The 21,619-nt window shown below is 54.4% G+C and overlaps 1 protein-coding gene across 1 annotated transcript in view; it reads right to left on the bottom strand.

Moving 5' to 3' along the window:
* Positions 1 to 4,542: 4,542 nt before the first annotated feature.
* ANO10 (anoctamin 10) overlaps positions 4,543 to 21,619 on the bottom strand; it is a 208,201-nt gene continuing 191,124 nt past the window's right edge. The window contains exon 13 of the mRNA XM_076006987.1: positions 4,543 to 6,086. Coding sequence (XP_075863102.1) covers positions 6,018 to 6,086 — 69 coding nt within the window. The 3' untranslated portion in view covers positions 4,543 to 6,017. The remainder of the gene's footprint in view (positions 6,087 to 21,619) is intronic.

Here is a 21,619-nt window from a genome sequence, read left to right as displayed (position 1 = left end):
ATCCCAGAGCCCACTCCTCAGGCTGCCCACCGGATGGGCAGAGGTGAGACAGGATGATCCCATCTCTACCTTGCCTTTGACCTTTTAGTACCGAGAGGGCTGAGCTAAGGAAATTAAGGCATTTGACTATAGGGTTCCACATTTAACCACCCTCATGCTATTGCATAGCATATGCACATGCATCTTGTTACCTTTCTAACACCTGAAAATTCCTAAATTCGGTGACACGTCTGGTCCTGAGAGATGAGAGCAGGTGGAGCAGCTGATTCCACCTCACGATGAGAGGTCACTTGCATCCAGGGAGCGAGACCCGCATCACATGTCCCAAAGCATCCCAGTGTGCCGAAGCTTCCCGGGTCTAGACCCGCTGTCTGGGAGGAAACCAGGACAGGGCAAGAAGGGTCTCCCGGCCCCCGAGATGCCTGTGGTGCTTTAGGAGTCAGTATCGTCAACGTGTGTGCGGGAATCAGCAAAACCTGGGCCAGCGCACGCACTGTGGGCGAAGCTCGCCACATCACCGGTTGATTCAGTCACTACACAGATCCCCACTGCACCTCCCTTCAGTGGCCCGGACGCCACTGGGACAGGGGTAGCTGAAGAGCAGCTTCTGCGACAAACGGCCCACCGAGGGCCCGGCAGCCGGGCGCGCCCCAGGTGGAGGCGGCACGCCCGCGCGCAGCCGTTTGTACTGGGCTGTCGGGCTCCCTGTCTTTGTGCAGCGAGTCCACTTGCCAAGGACAGACGCTGGGTGCCATCTGGGGCCTTGCGTTCTGGGGCCGGGGGAGGCAGCGGTGACCTGAGTGGCTCTTGGTCTCCGTTTCGGCGGAGACGCACGTGCTCTCTGCCTGCTGAGCGAGGCAGCTGTGGAAAGGCAGGTGTGTATCCACGGCCACGCCACGGAGTCGCCCTTCTGGTCAATTACGCAGAAATTTACAATTTTCAAGCATCTCAGCACCCCCCGACTGGCCGAGCAGGCCTATGGAGACCCGAGGGCTCGTTCCGCTCTCTCGCAGGGGTCAGCGCCCCGGGCTTCCCGCGGCTCTACCCGCCCCCCCTGCGGTGCCTGCGCACCCACCGCTCCCCGGGGTGCACGGAGACAACAAGGGGACATATGGATGGAGTGAGGGAGGCGGCCTGGTCATCCCATGCTCTGTGCCCTGCTCTTCCCTGTCACTGAAGAAAGTCACTCGTGCCGGGAGATCTAGAGAGGAGGCCACACTCTGGAGCCACGTGTAACCAGCTTGCTCTGCCACAGCTCGGGGACAAATTCCATCAGACCCCCCTGGCCTGGTGTAATCGTGTGAGGCCCATGCCCCGATCGGCAGGAAGCCGGGTGGAGGCTGCTGCGGCCTCTGAATCGCCCGAGCGTCCCGGGAGCTCACAGGTGGTGGGGGGCTCGGCCGTCCATCGGCGGGTGGAGGGAGCTGGAGGAGCCCTTTGGCCCCACGCCCTGTGCTCCTCCCTGCCCTGGGTCCCGCCCAGGCCCCGGAGGCCTGTTGCTCCAGATCCCTGGCAGCCCACAGAGGTGCCAACACCTGGCACCATGGTGACAATCAGCGGGAAAGGGGGCTGGCTCTGCAGGGGCCTTTAGCTCCAGCCACTTCTGGGCAGAAACCAGCACGGCCCTCTGCCCACTGTGGTTCTCAAACTGCTGTGAACAGCAGCACCCCACTGGGGTCCGCGGCCGCACTGCCAGGAAAGCGCGGCCCTGTTGCTGAGCCTGGTCCCAGCCACGGGCCTGATTCTGGTCGGTGTCAGCGCGCCCTGGTGTAGGCCTTGGTTCGGGCCCCTGGGCCTAGCTCAGACACCTGCTGAGGTCTTGACCCTTCCAGAGTTGGGATCCGCAGCTCCTCTCACCTTGGCCGGTGCCTGCGGGATGGGCCTCTCACCAGGTCCAGGAAGAGCGTCCTTCTTCCCGACGTGGCTGCGGCCCCTCACGGCTGGGACGGAAGCGAGCTCCACGCCTGGGGTCGTGGCCGTCCCGGCACAGCGCCAGGCCCTTCCTCCCGGTGCTGTTAGGTCCCTGGGGCTGCTGGAGGCTCCAGCTTGTGTCAGGTCCCTTCTCTTCGAGCCACCTGTGGGTGTGGTGTGGCGGCCAGGCAAGGGGCCTGGAGCCCGGCGGCTCCTCGGACCTGGCTGGCCAGCGAGAAGCTCGCCGGCCCGCGCTGCCTGGCTGCTCACTGAGGCGCTGCTCCAGGCACTGTCCTTGCAGGGCCGTGGGACTCTCGAGACTTGTTACCAGTCTGGATCCTATAGTCCTTGTCCTGTGGCCTTTGGCCTTTTTGTTGCTGGTTTCCTGCCAGAAGAAGGGCAGGAGCCGCCGGGCTTGGGGTTCAGGTGCTGGGGGAGGCCTGGGGCAGAGGGACCTGGGGCAGCAGCACTGTCCTGGCAGACGGCAAAGGGCAGATGTGGGCAGACAGGCCCATGGGAAAGGGCAGCACTGCTGTGAGAGCTTGTGGAAGTCACTTGAACCCTTGTGTGCCTCAGCTTCCCCATCTATGGGTACATTTCATAGGTGCGGAAACTGTGGCTTAGCGGGTACTCACAGTGGGCTCTTGCCCTCCAGCTTTGCCCCAGAGCTGGGTGTCCCTAAACATTTGCTTGTTTGCTACCAAAATATACTAAAATAAAGATTTGTTCTGAAGTCTGACCTTCTGAGCTAGTGGCATGTGTGCGTGTGTGTGCGTGTGCATGTCAGTGTGGCTTCCAAGAGGCAGAGACGGGTCCACTGCCTGATCCCCCCATACAAGGCTGTAGTCGGGATGCTCCGGGTTCCTCTTGGCCTCTGGCGTAGGGGCTCCAGTGCCCCAGAGAGCGAGAGGAGCCGTCCGTGTGGGGTGACAGCCCAGTAAATGTCCGTGGCCCCGGGTGCAACGTGGCACTGGCTGGCCGTGAGAGAGGAGAGATGGGCTGTGGAGTGAGTCGGACCCAGGGCCAAATCCCACTGGGGTCAAGTCCAGTGACAGTCTGTGGGTGTGTGCCACAGCCGCAAGGGAAACCGCCCCCGGCTGCCCTCCGCTGGGAGGCGGGAGTGGGGCTGAGGCAGCGCGGCAGCTGGGGTGGCGGGTGGCAGCTCGGCAGCAGGGGGGTGGCAGGGCTGCAGCTGGGGTGGCAGGTGGCAGGGCCCTCTGCAGACAGGCCTAGGGCGTGTGCCACACGGGCAGCTCGGAGCAGTAGCTGGTCTCCAGAGCGTCCCCTGGCTGGGCCCCTGCCTGGCGGGGCCACAGGACGAGTGCTCCGCAGAGCCGGGTCCAGCACGGGCCTCCCCCTGGGCCTCGGGCTCCCTGGGTGGCCAAGGCTCTTTCCCCACGACCTGCTCCACAGCTGCTCTCCCAGCGTCCTCTCGAGAAGCTGTCTGGTGACTGGGGAGACCTGGGTTTAGTCTCCTGTCCTTCATCACGGTGTGGGCAGCCCTCCCCTTCGGGCCCTGTGCCCTTTCCCGCAGAGCAGGGGCTCGCCTCGCCTGACCTCCCAGGAAACGAGCCGGGGCCCCACGCTCCTGGTGCCAGGCTGCTGCGGGCCTGCCCTTCACCAGGTGTCCGTGTCTGCTCACACCAGCGGTGCCTCCCAGCTGTTGGGAACTGTGGGGGAAGGTGGCCTAGGGACATCCTGGGGTGGGTGCTCACTCAGCTGGAGTCCTCAGGGGTGCTGGGAGGACTGGCTGGGCAGAGTGGGGACATCCTTCTGGGTGTGGGTCCCCAGGGGTCCTAAGGCAGCATAGCTAGGGGGTTGGGGGCCCACAGGGCAGTGGCGTGGGCTGGATCTGAAGGCTGGGGGGGGCAGCAACAGAACAGCGGGTGAGCGGGTCCTGATGGGCTGGGGGATGAAGGGAAGTGAAGGAGCAGGGTGGGGTGGGGGCCCAGACAGTGACCACGAGCGAAGGGAAGGAAAGGGCTGCTGAGGCCAGTGCGTGGGCGGGAGGCTGCGACAGCATTGGTCTGGATGTCTCCCTCAATCCAATTAAGGTGGCAAGGCAGAGGGAGGCGCACGCTGGTCCTCCGCACCTCTTCCACCTGTGCCACTGATCCCTGAGCACCCGCCACGTGCCAGATGCCACCTACTCTGGGCTCTGGGGAGCAGAGGGACAGGCCACAGTCTCAGCCTGGCAGACTGATGTAAACTCCCCTTCCCACCAGCCTCCCTCCTGTCACGTCGCAAGCTGGCTGGTGGCCACATGCCTGCTCTGCGCCGTGCAGTGAGTGGCTGAGGCCTGGTTAAGGGGTTAGCTGTGCCCCATCAGACACCAAGGAAGGGAGGCGGGAGGCTTCTAGAAAGGACGCAGTCACGCGCATGGGGAACTGATGGGCGCAGAGGCGGCCGGCCGGCGAGAGGCTGCCTGGCGCAGGGCAGCCATGACCACAGGCGACAGATGGGCTTAGCCGGCGCGTTCACCTTCTAGGCACACAGGAGCCCCAGCTGGGATGGGAGGCAGATCTTGGGGTCTCGGGGCTCAGGCCCATATTAGTGGCTGACATTGACTGACATTTAAAACATGAGCCTATTCTAAAAGTGTCCGTCCAACACTGAACAAGCGCTGCATAATTATGTCTTGCAGTGGTTTATCCCAAGTAAGGGCAGGGGCAAGTGACTCAAACACGTCCACGCTAGAAAACACGATGGCCGGGTGGGACCAACACAAGCCACCAAGAAGTGGCAGGTGGGGAGAGCTGGGGCTCCAAAAACAAGTAATGCTTGAATTGGCTCAATGAGGCCACCCCCGTTGCTGAGGGGAGGGAGGGAATCAAGGTGCCAGGTCCCTGAGCTGAGGGGACAGGTCTCACCCACCAGGAAGCGTGTCAGCCCTGTTCCCCACCTTCCCGGGCGGACAGGCTCGGCTGCTTTCCCGAAGCGCCCACGGGCCTGCAGTGTCTGGCCGTGAGGGCCGGCGCGTGCCGGCGGGGAGGGGCGCCCTGTGCCTCCTGTTTCACGAGGCTGAATGTTGAGCAGTCTCGGCAGCGGGCAGGACGGCCAGGAAGCCAGAGCCTGTCCTCGCAGGGCGGTCCTCACCGACAGACCACAGCCAAGGGAGCAGCCGGGGGGCCCTAGGGCCATGCCCCTGTGCCAGGAGGGCTGCACTGTGGACAGGGCTGTCTCGCCTGTGGATGAGACGCATCAACACAGCTAGGGAGGTGGCCAGAGCCACTGGACAATGTGGCCCCTCTCTGCAGGCCTGAGCCACACCACAGTGCTGGGAGTGGCACTGGCCTAGGCCTGCACTGTGTGCCCGCCCCACGCCAGAGCAGCCCCAGTGCCCCTGGGCTCCCTCGGGCCAGGCGCCAGCAGCAGCTCCGAGCCCACGGGCTGGGCGTGGGCTGCAAGCCATGGCCCCGGCCTCCCACCAAGCCCTGCCCTCGGCTCCCCAGGCTGCTGCTCCGCCTTCGGTGATCTCGCCCAGGATCTCGCCCAGGACAGAGCGGGCCATTTGGTCAGAGAGGTGCTGATCGCCTTTAATCGCTCAGTTATCACTGTTTCTGTGAACATGTGGCGAAAGAGAAGGAAGGCCCAGGTGTGGGCGCCACCAGCTCACTGCGCCCTGCACTTGCAACCGAGGCTTCGCCCCGCCCGAGCATCTCTGCAGGGGGCTGCCGTGGAGGGCACCGTGGGCGCGCCCACCCCGTCCGTGGGTCCCTGGTGGGTCGGGGTGACCGTCACTGTGAGGGCAACAGGGAGAGCTGGCGGCTCATTCGTGGTGAGAGGCTCAAGCGCGGCAGTGGGTCCGGAGCAAAGGCAGGTGGCTGGAGCGGCACGCGGGGCGGGAAGGGACCTGGAAGGAGCAGGGCGGGGCAGGGCGCGGAACCGCCAGAGCTGCCGAGGGGCCTGGCCGTCCTCTTCTGCCCACCTGAGCCGGACACTGCGAGTGAGAGGGCGCTTGCCACACGCGCACCACCTCATCTGGCCAAGCACCGGTCTGGTCCAGGTACCGCGATGCTGCCCTGTGGGTGCCCTTCCTGCCCACGCACGAGCGGCAGGTGTGGCGCCGACACAGGCCCGTGGACAGGGCAGCGGGCGCTGCGCACTCAGAGCTCCTGCTCCTTCCCGCTCACCCTGGGCTCCTCCTTCAGGTCCTCGGCCGTAAGCTTCATTTGCTGTTGAGAGAACACAGGGCAGCAGGTGAGCCGCACAGCCTAGTGGTGGCGCCTAGCTGGTGGCAGAGGCCCCACTCTCTCGCGAGCTGGGCAGTGGCTCTGAACACTGGCGGAGTGGCGACTCTGGCACTGCCCGTGGCTTCCTGCAAGTCCCCGGTCTGCCCCTGACGCGTGGGAGCCGGCTGGTGTGGGCAGAAACGCAGTGTTGCGTTGTGTGAGCCCAGCACCACGGGCATTTTTAAGGTCATCGAAGTGAGACTTCCCTGGATGACCGGGATGAGGGGAGTTGGGGGGCCAGGGCCTGGGAGAGTCCAGGGCACCAACTTGGGGCCGAGTGTTTGCTCTGCCCCATGAGCCGAGTGACCTTGGCGGTTTGGCCCCGCAGAGCCCGAGTTTCCGCGTCTGCGCAGTGAGCCATGGAGCACGTTCTGCAGGGTGTCTGCGAGGACTCCTGCCCAGAAAGCCCTGGCCCAAAGCAGGTGCTCCAATCAGACACTTCTCCCTTTGCCCCTTAGCCGCACGACCACCCTCGCCCCTCCAGCCCACCTCATGGGGAACATCCCATGAAGTCTCCGCAAGGGCGAGGGCGGCGTGCAGGCGCCCTCCTGGATGGCCGGCGGGGGAGCCTCCCAGCCACCTCTGTCCTGTGGGTGCTGGAAAACACGGCTGTGGCTCTGCCCTATTTGTTGAATAAATGAGTAGCTACTTTGGAACTTGGCTTAAAACACACACAGGTTTTCGATATCAGCTACAACTTATGGAAAAACAAAGCCCTTGAGCATGGACACAGCTGGTGCCCCAGAGGAGCCCTGAGTAGTGCCACACTCCCGGTGGCTGTCAGGGAGAGAAGCCCCCTTCGCAGATCATAAACCAAAAGCCTCTGTCTCCTGTTTCCATTTCCCCTCCGACGTATCCTGCAGTCTGTGGTCTCTCGGAACAGCCCCCTTCCCTTCTTCCCCAGCCTCGGCTGTCTCCCACGGGCGGCGTGGCAATGGGCTCCTGCAGGCTGACCCCTGTCTGTCTAGCTTGGGGAGGAGACTGCCAGGCTCCGGGTCATGCACGCGTAAGCAGGGCTGGGGGGGGGGCTTCTGCTGAGGGAGGGGGCCAGGGAGAGTCAGCCCGTTTACTCATTTACCAATGGGGGGCTGGGTTCTTGCTGTGCCCTTTTAGAGTCTCCCGGCGGTGACTTTTGGTGCCTGCTATCTTTTCCACTACTCACACTTCAGGCCTCTCACAGGGCCACGCTGCCTGTCAACTACGGGATGTAAAATACTTCCATAAAGGAAAATGGTTATATTTCAGCCCAGGTTCATGGCAGACTCTTCTAGCTGGTGTCATTTAATACTTAAGAGACTTTTAAAATGTCTTTTTATGAGACACGCACACACACACACACACACACACACACACACACACACACACAGAGAATGAATATGAATCTATTTCCTGATTGATAAGTAACCATAGACATTAAAGGCTAAATAAATTCCACTGAACTAGAACAATAACGAGGCTAGAACCTTCCCTAGCGTCTCACAGAACCTTGCAGCACATTTCCCTAGTATTCCACAGAGGTAGGAAAATCCATCCAGGTAGCATCTGAGGCTCCTTTTGAGGTGCAAATTGCTCCCCCATTTGTGTGTGGCTGTGGCTGGGACCCCCGAGACGTGACGTCTGGGGACAGGGTGCAGAGACGTCCCGGGAGGGGCTCCTGCTCCGCAGCAGCCAGGCAGAGGGGCCTTCTCCCGGGATGACCAAGCCCTTGGTGACTGTTGTCTCACTTTTTGGAGCTGCCCCTATAGTGTCCCCCCTTGTCCTTACAATTGATGTGCCCATGTGGGACTCCCTCAGTGACCACAGCCCCTTCTCTCAGGCTGAGGGGCGGGGGCTTCACCAGGTTTGGGGGAGGAACTCAGACCTGCTCGGCCAGTCTCCCCCCCACCTGCAGAGCCTGCCCTGCTCAGTGCAGCGCCTAAGGGCCTGGGGGTGTCCATGAGGTTGCAGGGTCAGCAAAGACAGGAAGGATGGCCAGGGCCCCTACAGTCCTCCAGTGCCTCAGCCCAGCCATGCCCTTTCTTTCTGCTGTCCTAGAGCAAGGCTTCTTTGGAAGCCATGATGACCGCACCTGATGGCCTGGCCAGTTGGGCTGAGGCCCCCGCCTTGCTCCCTCTGTGGCTGGTGTCTCAGGGCCTCATCTGACTCACTGGAGCTTCGGGATCCCTGAGCTCAGCCAGGGCCAAGTGGCATCTCAAGGCCAGCTTGGCAGCCAGAGTCAGCAGGTGGGGACAGGAAGGCTGTGCTCACAGGGCCTCCACGGCACAGTGATGGGCCAGGTGGTTTCCTCCCAGGAGCACTCTGCTGCCCAGGGCCGTGGTAGGGGGCTGGGGCTCAGCTGACTCCCTGGGTCTCCTGGAGCCCACCCTCCCCAGCCAGGGGATGCTGAGCCAATGGCAGAACCAGAAACTAAAACCTGCAGCTAAAGTCTAAAAAAACAAACAAAAACAAAAACAAAAACAAAAAAACCCCCAGCAGTGTGGAGGAAATGAGCTGTAAGAGCCTGCTTACCCAGGATGAGCAGCGCAGCTGGCACGGGCTCAGTGACTGACATCCACACCCACCCCGTGCAAACGGGCTGGCCGGGCCAGGGCCAGTGGCAAGCCCCAGCTCTCCCGTCTGGCATGGAGTCCGAGGCCACAGATACTTGCTCGTGGCAGTCTGGCCTTAAGATGACTTCCCGTAGGTAAACCAGCTGCTATCTACTGCTCATGGGTCCGGATCTTCTCAGTCTGGGGGTCATGCAACTGGCAAAAGAAACACCAGCTCTGTCCTTGGTGTAGAGAACGTGACGCAAACCTGCCCTCTTGGCAAAGAGGCAAAGCCCTGCCAACACGTGCTGTCCCTCCAGGAGAAACGGCGCACTGGCAGAACTAACTTCAGATCTACGGAATTTCTGATCAGGAAGGAACCTTGAAGACCGTTCAGTCTCGTGACTACTGAAGAATCCTGAGACCTGGCTAACTGCAGACTCACAGGCCCCCTTCCCAAGGTGCTGACCTTCTGGCCTGTAGTGGGGCCCAGGACTTTGTGGATTTTTATAAGTTTTCCACTGCCATCCCAGGCTGGCAAGCCTCTGACTGCTGTCTGCCACCTTTCACACATAAGCAAGCTGGAGTTGCAGGGGCGATGACAGATCCGTCCCAGGCCACACGATGGGCTCCGGCTGGGTGGGCTAGGGTGCCCCCCAGGCTGCCTCTTGCAGCTCAGCTCTTTGGCAGCCTTGGCTGGGGGGTGGGGTGGGGTGGGATGAGAGTAAGCAATATTATCCCCTTAAAAAAAAACCTGCTTTGAGACTCCTTAAATTAGAAACGTTATATAAAAATATAAGATAATGGAGCCAACTTCTCTACAAAAGAAGATCAGAACGGAGAGAATGGAATTTTCCCCCAACTCATGACTCATTAAAACACTCATGCTTCAAATTATTCTTTAACAAGTACAGATTGATTTTTTGCATCATTATTAGTAATGTTTATAACAGGAACTTAATCATTAAGCGTGTTGGCCAAATGCACATCTTAACCGAAAGGATGTGTAACTGGATCCCTATCCCTGTGGAGAAGTACAGAAATCTTTTCTGAGACTTGCAATGCTTCCCACAGTCCTGCGGTGGCCACTGTGGACCCCACAGACCTGGGACAGCCCCGTTACCACCCCCCAAGCTTATAGCAGACACTCTGCCTGCCCAAGCCCACAATCAACTTTAGGATCCTTCTGTGCACAGTGTTCAGGAAACTGCTACCAATTGATTATGCCTCTTGCCCACTCTGAGAACTTCTACAGTTCTGTCCACTCTACCTGCCGAGCACACCCCACCTCTCCATTACCACTGTCCCCCAGAACCAACCATCTACAGAAGGAACCTATCTGGGCTGCTCTTGGCTGAAGGCCGGGAAACCCCATGCATGGTCAGTTCCTGTTCCCTGCGGGCCTCACACACGGCTGGGATGGAGCCAGGCTGCTGGCCCGTGCGTCCTGGGGCAGCAGCTGAAACAGGAATGGGCTTCTCGGCTCAGCTCAGCAGGGCACCTGGACCCTGAGTCCCCCAGTGTCCCCCAGGGTGTGCAGGCCTGAGCACAGAGCATCTCGGGCACCCGCTCTGCTCCCCACCCTAGTTCTGATTTCACTGACATGGGTTGTGGCCTGGGCACTGGCTCTCTCAAAGCTCTCCAGGGGATTCTAACATGGAGCCGAGGCGAAGAACTACTGCCTGAAAGGAAGCCACCCCTCCATGTCACCTGAGGAGTGGAGCGCAAGGGCGGGCAGGAAACGAGGACCACGTGCGGGGCTCCCCCACGCCAGCTGTGCGCACACGCCTCATCCACGCCACACAGCCACAAGCAAGGGCTTCTCCACAGGTGGCACTGATGCGGCCACAGGGACTCAGCAGGGCTAAGCCACTTGTTGGTGATATGCGGCATTTTTATTTGTTGTATCTATTGGAAAGTTTACCTAAAAGTGTGAATATATTCCAGTATGATTATTAAAAAATCCAAGCCTGCCTGGGCCTGGTGATGCCACCCGGCTCTGACCGGCCCTGACAGTAAGTGCAGGAACAGGAGGGCCCGTGTAGCGGCCATCAGGTGGCTCCAGAGGGAGCTAGGCCCATCTCTCCCCCTGGAGTGGTTGCTTCATTTTAGTATTTGACAAAATATAAAATCTGAGACTTGTAGGGCACTACCCGTGGCAGTGCTCTTGGCTCCTGCCACCCCGCCCGGCCTTTCTTGCTGCGTGCCCACCTCAGAGGCAGCGCCACCAGCCGGCTCCTCAGACCAGGGCTGCAGCTGCCCTGGCCAGTGCCTGTCCCGCCTGCCACTGTCCCCGAGGCCCACTGCGGCGTCTTCCACCTGCACTGAGACACCTCCCACACTCTCCCACCCCTGCCCCAAAGCAGCCCAAGTGACATTTTAAACAGGGGCCTCTGTCGAGCTGTGGACTTGTCTCTACCCCTTCCCCTGCTGCCCCATGTTCCATCCTCGGTTCCGCTAGAGCCACCAGCTCCTTCTGCCTGGTCCCCTGCCCGAGCTTTGTCGGTGACTCCTTGCTGCCACTTGGTCCTCAGCCTGCCTCCTCCCAGGTGGAGCCACCTGTCACCATCGCATCCTTCCATTCTAATTCCTGTACTCCTCTCAGGCCATCTGGTTTTCTCATTATTTATATGCATATTTTTTCCGTTTTAAACATTCTACCCACCTGGTATGTGATCTCCAGAGAGCAGGGCCATGACGAGACCCATGGGCCTATGACAGCGCCTGGCACCCAGCTGGTGCTCCGTGACTGCTGTGGAGAGTGACCAGCACAGCGTCAAGCCTGCAGCAGCACGCAGATTCTAACGGAGCCAGCGGTCCCAGCATAGGATGAAGCGGTGAAGCCTCCTTTCTCGTGTGTATATAAATAAGACATACTCAAGTTCTGGAAGTCAGCGTTACTCTCTGGACCACAGTGTTAGCTGGTCACATGTATGGGATCACAGAAAACACACTGGTGGTTCTGTCAGAAGTGCCAGGATCCCAACGTTCCCAACTGTTACCTGCCCTGCCTGCTATGATTCAGACAGGGGCCCCTAAGAGTCTGACTCAGCGGGGGCGGGAATGTCATGGCTTGCCCTGGTGACAGGAAAGGGGGTCTGTCGTTACAGCTGGGTGGGAGGAGGAAGGCTCCCAAGTTATCAGCTAGTTCTCTGCTGGAGACTGAGACTCCTCCAAGAAAGTCAAATCTCATTCGAAAAAGGCTCCCCTTCACAAAGCAGATGACGTGCGGGGGTGTCCACCATGAACGCAGTTCATTAACTGCGTGACCTCACCCTGGGGAGGGTGAGCATCAGTCCAAGTTAAAAAAAAAAGGTGTTTTTGGAATATCCGTTTCTTAAATGATCTCTTGAGTCCTGCTATCTATGCACATTTGGGTTTCAGAGCACAATTTCCCAAGGCAGAAGTTAAAGGCACTTTGAAAGGAGATGTCACAGATATTTTGAGACTGCAAATTACTTCCAGTGGCGAGTGAGGAGCCCGCAGAAGCCAGAGGCTTGCTGCCCAACCATCCCTCAGGCACATACTTGTTCTGATGCTTCTGGAACGGCAAGCCAGTTGTCTGATTAACTACAGCCGCCACTCAAATCTGGGCTATTGGAACATTACACGCCTGCCAACGCTACGGGCCATGAGGTTCCACAGGATGCTAATGCAAAATGACCAAGCAAAGCTGACGGAGAGCGACCCATCTCCCAGGGTCCAGGAGACGTCAGGTGCAGCAAGCCCTAATCCCAGCTGCTCATCCCCTCTGCCCCTTTACATTCTGTGGGTAGGCGCTGGTATTTTCTCCAAGTTATGGGTACCCCCAAATGCACATGAGATCACTAAGCAACAGACCCTTCCCAGGAGCCTCAGGCTTCAGCACGGGGTGGAAACACCCCATCTGGATGGCTTCCCACAGGCTGTAGGGCTCAGGCATGTGTGTCCAGGCACAGTTCCATGCTTCAAGGGGTCCCCTGGGCCAGCGGCACGCAATCTTGGCTACTTACCTCCCCATTTCCTGCATTTCTAATTGTTCTTGTACCGCAAAACCTCTTTTTGCCTCCAGCTTCGCGGACATAACTTTTACTGTCTGTTATATTCTGTTACTGTGTATAACTTAAAATTTATAGTGTGACCAACACTTGCATCACATTACATGCCAGGTACTGCTCTAAGTGCTATACATACGTGAATTCATTTGCTCCTCCTAACCACCCTACGGGAGCTGTACCGTTACCATCATTTTAAAGAGAAACAGAGGCACAGGGAGGCTGAGAAACTTGCCCAAGGTCACACAGATCATAGGAGATTTGAGCCTGGGCCATCTGGCTCCAAAGCTGGCCTCCTAATCTGCAATCTACCCCGCCATTCATGCCCTGATGTTGGATCTCAACATCATTCTGTTTTCGTATAATAACATCACCCAGCTACCTGCTGGAGTCACCTGTGTTTTGAAATTCAGATTCTGCTGGATCACACTTCAACCCATGAGGTCTTGCCAGCAGTTCTGGGTACTTGGTGTGTATCCTGCTTTGTCTTATCACACCTGGCTCAGATTTTCTGCTTCTGCTAAATCTCTGAAACCAAAGCAGTCTGGCTCCAGCACACACCACGTTAACCCCTATCCTAATCTGTAAGCACACGTTTTAGCAAGATATTAAAAGGAAGTTTAAGAATAAATTTTCAAAAAAATCCAAAAGTCCTTAATGATTTTATTTCTTAAAGAAAGCCTTCTAAAGAGAACAAGATAAGAAAAATGGGAAACTGTAGTGGGAAAGTTAGTTGACGAAATCACAAATGCTCGAGCAGCTGAAACCGGGCAAAGGCAGCTGATGGTGGCGTGTTGCTGAAGAGACTGCCTCCAATGAAGAGAATCGAAGAAGCAGGAAACCCTCATCTGGCAAGGGACTGCAATTTACTGAACACACAAAGGGTAACAGAAATAGTAATAAATTATTCAGAAATAAGAAAGGTTAAAATAAGCCATGACTCCTTCGAGAAAAAATGGTAACAGATGCTGCATAAAGGCTGCTTAGTTGAAGCTTTTTTGAAACATCCAGATACCAATGTGGACAACAGTGGGCTCAGAGTGCCTTGGTGACATCCAAGGGGACAGTACAGCAGTGGTCTGAACCGGGCCCAGGGCGAGGGCCTTACCCCTTCCCGCTCCAGGGGTGTGCCCCACTGTGCAGGATCAGGTCAGAATGCAAAAGAAATTTATGAAGTAGAGGTATAATTGGAAAGAAAAAGAATCAAAGTCCCTAAAATCAAAAGCAAGATATGACTAACTGCAAGGAAATAAAATAACATGATCAATTACTTCTGGGATGGCCATCAACTGTGTGCATTATGACAACACAGGTAAGAAGGTGACAAAGACAAGAGTTATGAAGACATGTAGTGACGTCACCAAATAGGAACAAAGAAAACACAGATGATGGTGATACCAATTCCATGGGAGAAGGGGAAAATTTTCCTATTTTGTCAAATAATAATGTAAAAATAGCATAGGCCCCCTTGGTTTGCCCCCTTGGAGGACAAACAACTAAGGTTCATTTAAAAATTACTTTGTTACGGCACCTTTCGCTGAAGAAACTAGGTGTATGGGTGATATCATTTTGCAAACTGAAGTGCAGTGAGCTCTTCCACCCAGGTTCTGCCACAATACGGTGCTGGGCTGTTCCAGAATAGAGTGGGTCATCATCTGTTCACTAATCCCCAGCCCGGTGACACTGACATATTCAGTGACGTTACTAGGACACTGACCCTGCTGTTCAGGTCATCTAGAGGACCAACGGCACCTGGCCTGTAGGAGACATTTCCTGGACAAGACGTACACAGCATCAGTTCTTCAGGAACAAGCTCACTCCTGCTCTGAATACAGGCAACCGGCTGCTCCTCCCCGCTGGCCTGGGAGGAAGGGTGTGCTGGGGCCTTCAGGATCTAACTTGCTTCCTGTCCGGAAGCCGTGGGAGCCAAGGAGGGCAACAGTGTTGTTCTCTCACAGCAAAAGTTTGCTGAGGCCAGAGAGCCCCAAGTGTAGTCACACTGGTTGCTAGGGTCCCTTAGGATATGAGACCCAGAGAAGCTTGTGACCAGCCAAGGCCAAGATGATGATCTGGCCAGCCCTCATCTTTAGTCTGTGGTTCCAAAGTGGCAGCTAGAGACAGCTCAGGGCTCAGGCTGGGAGAGGAGGCATGGAAAGGCCAGTGGACACCAAGCACAGGTGGTTGTTCCAAAGAAACCCTCACAGGCTCCTTCAGTGACAGCCATGGCTGGGAGGTGTTTTCAGACCTAGGAACTGAAGCCTTGACAATTTTGTTAGGTCAAAGTGTGACAAAAAAGGCTTAAAAGCCCAAAGAATAGGAAAAAACATCACCATGAACCGCAGAAATCAAAAGCTCTCTAAACGGACCCTGAGTTGGATGGCCCAGTGGTGACCATGGTGCCGTGGCGGTCAGAGGCATCCCCGTGTCCAGCCTCCTGCTGGAGTCCTGGCTCACTGAGCATGAGGGGACGCCATTTCACTGTGACATGAGAAAGAAACCCAGAGAGTTTAGAAAGTAAAAGAAATGAAGGAAACAGTCTCCTAAATGAAGTGTAGGAGACAGTCTACTGCCCACGTCAGGGTTTCAACACATGATTATTTTTTAATCTAAAATAAATATTTCTCTTAAATATGAAGGGGAACAGCCCTTAATCTAACAAAAGACTGCTGGCCAATCATCACCAGGGAAGGGAAGCAGGCTGAGTAGGAGCAGCCGCCGTGGGGAGCTCTGCGCCCCTCTGAGCGCTGGCGGGTGAAGGAGGCTGCCGCAGGGGGCTGGTCCCGCCTTGGAGCCACAACTTCAGACCACTGAGAAAGCACAGATGTTTCCCATCATCTTTAAGATATTCCCCAGTGCCTTTCTCCCCCCTCTGAGTGCTACATGGCCCCTTGATAAACACAAACATCTGTGTCCGCTGTTAATGTCATTGAAAATTTCAAAATCAATATGACTAAAAAAATAAACTATAAGATTATGATTTTTAAAGCCCTGTATCCCCTCAGTGCACAAGGGATTACCATGTACCTGGCCAGGTGAGAAGGTCTCCCTGGGTGCTGGTGGCTGCAAGTCAGCAGCATTGCTGGCACTGGGCGTCCCTTCCAAAGAGCCTGGGGAAAGCTGGAGCCAGGAATGATCAGCTTGACTGTGCTTGATTTTACCCCAAGGCAAACACAGTAAGTGCTAGGCAGGGATTCTAGCCTTTACTCACTTGGAATCCCTTTCACTCAGAATAGTTAATTCTTACTCATTCTTATCCATGAGCTTCAATAAGCAGGATTAATTACAGCTTCTCCCAGATGCCTTTCATGTCACTACAGCCCCTCCTGGCGAGTGGCAGCCCCTGTAACAAATACCGATGGCTACATGCAAGTTGATGGAAATGTCATCGAACACTCCTCACTGTTGTGTTACAGGGTCTTCAGCACGTGTGGCAGCCAGTCAGTATTTTCTGGAATCTATAACTGAGGTGACACAATGCTGTCCCAGTTGGTGATAAGAGGCCATTGAAACCCATCTGGACTATCTTTCTACTGTCTTCCTCTAGGTCATACCTTTTAACCAGTTAGTAGTAAGTTGGGTAATTTTTAAAGCACATGCCTATTTGCCTATTTTTTATCGATTAAAAATGTTATACACACATGAAATTCATCCCTCAAAAAGTTTCTAACTGTCCTAGGAAGAAGATGCCCTTCTCCCCACAGGCTCCTGAGGCTTGCTGTGGCCAAGGGGGGAATAAACTGTCCCTTTGCTGTCCCTGACTCTGGAGTCCAAGGAGTCTTGCCTGAGGGTTCTGAAGATGTTGTAATTTCAAGGATTCACCTGCTTCTTGGAGCCAGGAGAGACCAGGTCTAGATAATTTTTGTTTAATGTAGCTCCTCTGCTTCTGGCTAAAGGCCAGTGTTCTTCCTGAAAGCAACCTAAGACAAACTGCTTCAAAAAGAAAATAAAAGAAAGAAAGGAAAGAAAGATAGAGGGAAGCAATGAAGCAAAAGAGAAAGCAAGAAGGATGGACAGAGAAAGGGGGGAAGGAAGGAAGGGGGCTGCTGGGGGGCAGGGGGAGAGTAAGCTCAACAACTTAGAGGATCTTCTGAGCTCCGCACAGGGAGCCAGTGGCACTGGATCTGAGGAACTAAAATAGCCCCTCACAACAGTGGGAAAGGGGCCCCCACTGTGGGCTGGGTCTCTGCAGGTTGGCTTGTCCTCACGAAAAGGACACATGTGTGCCCAAATCAGCAGCCTCTAGGTGTGAGGCAGTGAGAACTAGCAGGGCCCGTGCCTGGCCTGCCCCAGCCGAGCTCCACCTGTCCTGCCAGCTCCTCCACCCCAGCAACCCGTGTGTCCCTGGACCCTACAGGTGGCCCTGGAGAGAGCTGCCTCGTGAGTAAGGGTGCGGCGTTCCTAAGGGCAGGGTGGAAGCCTGGGATCTCCGTGGGGAAGAGAGGGCTGATCTAGAAATGGGAATGGGGACTAGGAACCTGGCAGTGCCCTGATGTGTTTGTCTTCTTCACTGGACTCTGGGAACAGCACTACAGTCACACATTGATCAATGACAGGGGTACATTCTGAGAAATGCCCCATCAGGTGATTCTGTCATTGTGCAAACATCACTGAGCACCCTTACACAAACCTACTACACACCTGGGCTAATTGGTACAGTGCTCCTAGGTTACAGACCTGTGCAGCATGTGACTACTGAATACGGTAGACAATTGTAACACCAAGGTACGTATCTGTGTATCTAAAATATCTAAACACAGAAAAGGTACAGTAAAAATATGGTATAAAACATTTATAAAAAAATGGCACACCTGTATAGGGCAGCCTTATGGGAATCTAATGGGACCACTGTCGTATACATAGTCATCACTGACTGAAGTGGCACATGAATGTATGTGTCCAGCTTTCAAAGTTTCCTTCTAGCTATAATGGCCTCTCATCATTCCCACACCTCCAGGCTCATCTCCGGGGTGCAGGGCGGAGGGACAGCCTGAGGAGGGCAGGTGGGAGTGGCACTGTTAGGAGGCGCTAGGTGAGGAGCAGAGATGAGCTCCCCTCCCTGTCTTTGCTCAGATGCTTCAAAGAAAGGTCTATGAAGAGGCAGTGCAGCTTCAGGGGCCACCTAAGGCATCACTGAACACCATAAACCCCGCAGCTCTCAGTGGAAGCCACCTCAGGGTAAACGGAGGCGCGAGTGTCTCACTTCTCCATGGCAGTACTGGGCACTGCCTCTGAGGAGCTGCTCAGCTGAGGCCAGCAGGTTCCAGAGCTCCCCCGAGCCCAGCTAGGAGCCGTGCCTGCCTAACAGGAGTCCCCACGTGACCAAGTCCTGTGGTCAGCCCAGTGCTGGGCTGGCACCCACAAAGGGAGGCTCCCTGAGGACATCTGAGAAGTGGATGTACCCACACTCAGGGGACACATCTGTGGGTTTCAAACTTCCCTTTTTTTTTTTACTTGACAATCCTAAATTTGATATTAACCATCCTTAGAGTAATAGGGTATAATAACATGAAAGCACAAAAAAAATGCATGCAGGTGGGCAGAGTGTGGCTTCATCTGTGAGGAGGACGTGGCTTTTTCACAAACGTGCACTACAGGTCTTTGAGAGCAAACAAATGCAAGACACTCGTGTGATCAGAACAGAGGGCCTGGACGACATTGACTGGCGTGCCCATGCACAGCCTAGTTAAACCCTATCAGCATTCCTGAGTGTGCGGGTGCTGCAGGGGAAACCTGGCCCGTGGCGTAGCGTCAGCATTAGGTGGGCTGAGCTGGGGTTTTCAGAATTGTAATGATCACAGAGTTTCACTGAAATTAAGCATGGACTCAACCACGGGCTAACTGCCTGGTGCAATTTGCACGCACCCCTTGTGGCCTGGAGAAGTGGTACTCTCAGGACGGCAGAGGGCATGTGAGAGACGGCACATGCAAGTGCACGGGCTTACCAAAATAATGGCGATATAATAGCTGCTCATCTGTTATTCTATACACAATATCACAGGTTCATACTTTCTCTACCTAATGGAAACAAAAAAGTTCTGATTTTCTTTAGGCCCCAAGAAAACCAAGAAACACCCCAAGTGCATACATGAACTTAAAAGATGTTCTTGGTTCTTTAGATGAGGCCAGTATTAGGTATACTATTGAAAAAAAATATTGTTTGTGAATTCTGAAAGAGAATAAAAGCTAGGACTACACTGTTATGGTTCTATCTACACCACACATTCAGAAGAGTACAAAAATAGGAAGAGAAGTGGTAAACTACAAGGCTCCGAAAGTCACTGCAGAAAGAAGCTAGTCCCCAATGCTCTCTTCATTCCAACCCCACCTATTTCTATCCACTGCTTCTAAGTCTAAAACTGAAGCCATATCGTGTGCTTTGAGAACAGTAAACACTTTTCAGAAACCAGAAAGTTCTAGAAAGATGGTATCTAGCCCATGTGACCCATATTCTGTTTAGTCTGGCCTTTGGAAAAGAAACCACAGTCACAGTTTAGGTTAAGCTGTTGGCCAGTGCAATCCTGCTTAAACCATATGGCTGCAGACAGATAAACAAAAGCCATGAAATCTGCTGTGTGTCAGAACACCACCTCCTTGCTTTGCTTTTTAGAAACACGAGCTGATCCACCTAAGAGGTGTTGAATTAAATGTGCCTTCAAATATTTAGTCCTTTCTCTAACATTACTACTGTTTGCTTGCATGGAGCCAAGAACAGCAGAGAGCACATGAGATAAGCTGTTTGCTAACAGGGAACCCCCTGGTAAAAGTTATAAAATATAGATGTTTCTCACCTGTTACCCTGAATGACCTACAAGCCATTTTGTTAAGAGGACATGGAATAAATGTTTTAGGAGCCCATGGCTAGGTTTTGGTGATTCCGTGTCACTTAGCAAAGCCCAGAGCCGATTCACGGTTGACCTACATGGCTCTAGGAGGGGAAGCACACCCATGTTCCATAAGTCATTCTGGATGAGCCAAACAAACAAGCTTACACCAAATAAATAATCACGTAACTGTACAAGGTTGTGGGTATTTTATTGTCCTGTGAACAAAGCACTCCAGGTAAGTACAAGCATGCTCTTACTTACGTAGGCTTGATTAAAAGGGCACGAAAACCCTTGAAAGGGATGAGTAAAACATCCATAATGATTAATAACATAAGCTCAGGGATAAATCCTATCATTTTGATTTTCAAAAAGGAACTGGCATCAGTATCAAGATTTCCTTGGTGTCCTCAGAAAAGCCGGTCACTCCCATGCGCACACAGCCGGCAGCCAAATGTCCCGGGCCGTGAGGAAGTGATGACTGACCACAGAGGAAAACATGTACCAGACAGAAATGGAACAAAATAAAACAGTGGGGTGAGTCAGAGCCCAAAGATCTCAGCACAATGAGAAGACAAGCATTTCCAAACAAAGCACTCATAGGTACAAATGCCCATCACCGATAACGACACACAAGGAGAAAAGGACTCTGCCAACAGTCCTGGGTTCTTGACCTCCAGGGAGTGTTCCTCATCCTTAGGGAAGCAGAGTCCCATGAACGCCACCCATGGTATCTTAAATGTGCTGTGAGGAACCTGCAGCCCCGGGGAGAGTGCAAGAGACACTGGGCTTCTGGTCAGCAAGTTGACACGCCTGGACTGGACCTTGAACGCCTCTCAGGTCTCCTCTCCCAGTCCTCTTCTACTGCCCTTCTGACTGGGAACCTCAGTGCAGAGCTGCTGTGCACGGAGCTCTGGGGAAATCACAGATGCCCAACCCTCATGCCCAGCGCGCTGAACTAGCAGCAGGTCTCTAGTTTCAGCGTCCTCCCGTTTCAGAGTTGTGACTTTGCATAAACATGTGCATTCCGACTGCTCTTTGAAGATACAGTGCATGTGTCACATCTTCGAAGCCTCCTTAGCCTGCCACAGGTAGGACTGGTGCACTCCACGCTGCGCTCCCACTGGGCCCTGACCTGTATGCAAAGGGCTGCTGTGTAGGAGCTGATGTGACCCTGTCCACCAGTTGGCCTCCCTGCATCTGACATGTGGCACAGAATTGGGGGTGAGCCAGAAGAAATATGGGAAGGACTGATGCATAGTTCTGCACTGAAAACAACAGTCTCTGTCCTTGACAGTGAACACAAACATCCTTGAGGGGTATGTTTCTTCCCTGGGCTTCAAAATTAGACTCGTCCCTCTGCCATCAAAACCTCACTCCCTTAAAGAGGCCAATGCTGCAGCTGGACGAGGCTGGGGCAGTGGTTAGGGTATGAACACTATTTCATGGGACAAACTTCTTTACTCAAAGAAGCAAAAGTCCAATCAGCAATTACAGACGCTTTACGCAGATAGGTTTAAGAGTGGAATGAAGTATATTCTCATGTAGTGTGTCCCACACCCTGCTGATCTGCAATCAGAATGTATCTGAGGATATTTTACAAAATAAGTTTCCCAGGTCCCACTTGCAATTCTTATTTAGTAGGTCTGGTAAAGAGTCTAAGAATTTTTTCCCCAAAATTTTAATTTTGATATTATTTCACACTTACAGAAAGATTGCAAGCATGGGATCAAGGAGTCCCAAATAGCCTTATTCAGAGTTACCAACTGCTGACATTTTACGCCATTTGCTTTATATCTCTCTATATCCTGTTTTCTGAACCATGTAAGTTGCAGACATCATGCCCCTTTACCCCTAAATATGTCAATGTAGATTTCCTAAAGTCAGTGATTTTCTCTTATATAACACTATAAGAGAATGCTCCCTAAATACTTTTGAATGGTGAAGTGATGATCAGTTTCCTATTTTATCAAAGTTCCCAAATTTTTTCAAATTAACAGAATTCAAAAAGTATCAAATTCAGAAAGTATCAAAAACATATGGGAGTCCCCAAGTATTGCTGTAGAATAACGCAACTGATTATTCTGAGGAAA

Source organism: Microcebus murinus, chromosome 1 (assembly GCF_040939455.1).
Source record: "Microcebus murinus isolate Inina chromosome 1, M.murinus_Inina_mat1.0, whole genome shotgun sequence".
NCBI classification, from domain to species: Eukaryota; Metazoa; Chordata; class Mammalia; order Primates; family Cheirogaleidae; genus Microcebus; species Microcebus murinus.
Note: the sequence above shows the minus strand (reverse complement) of the source record. Positions and strands in the feature narration are given on the sequence as shown.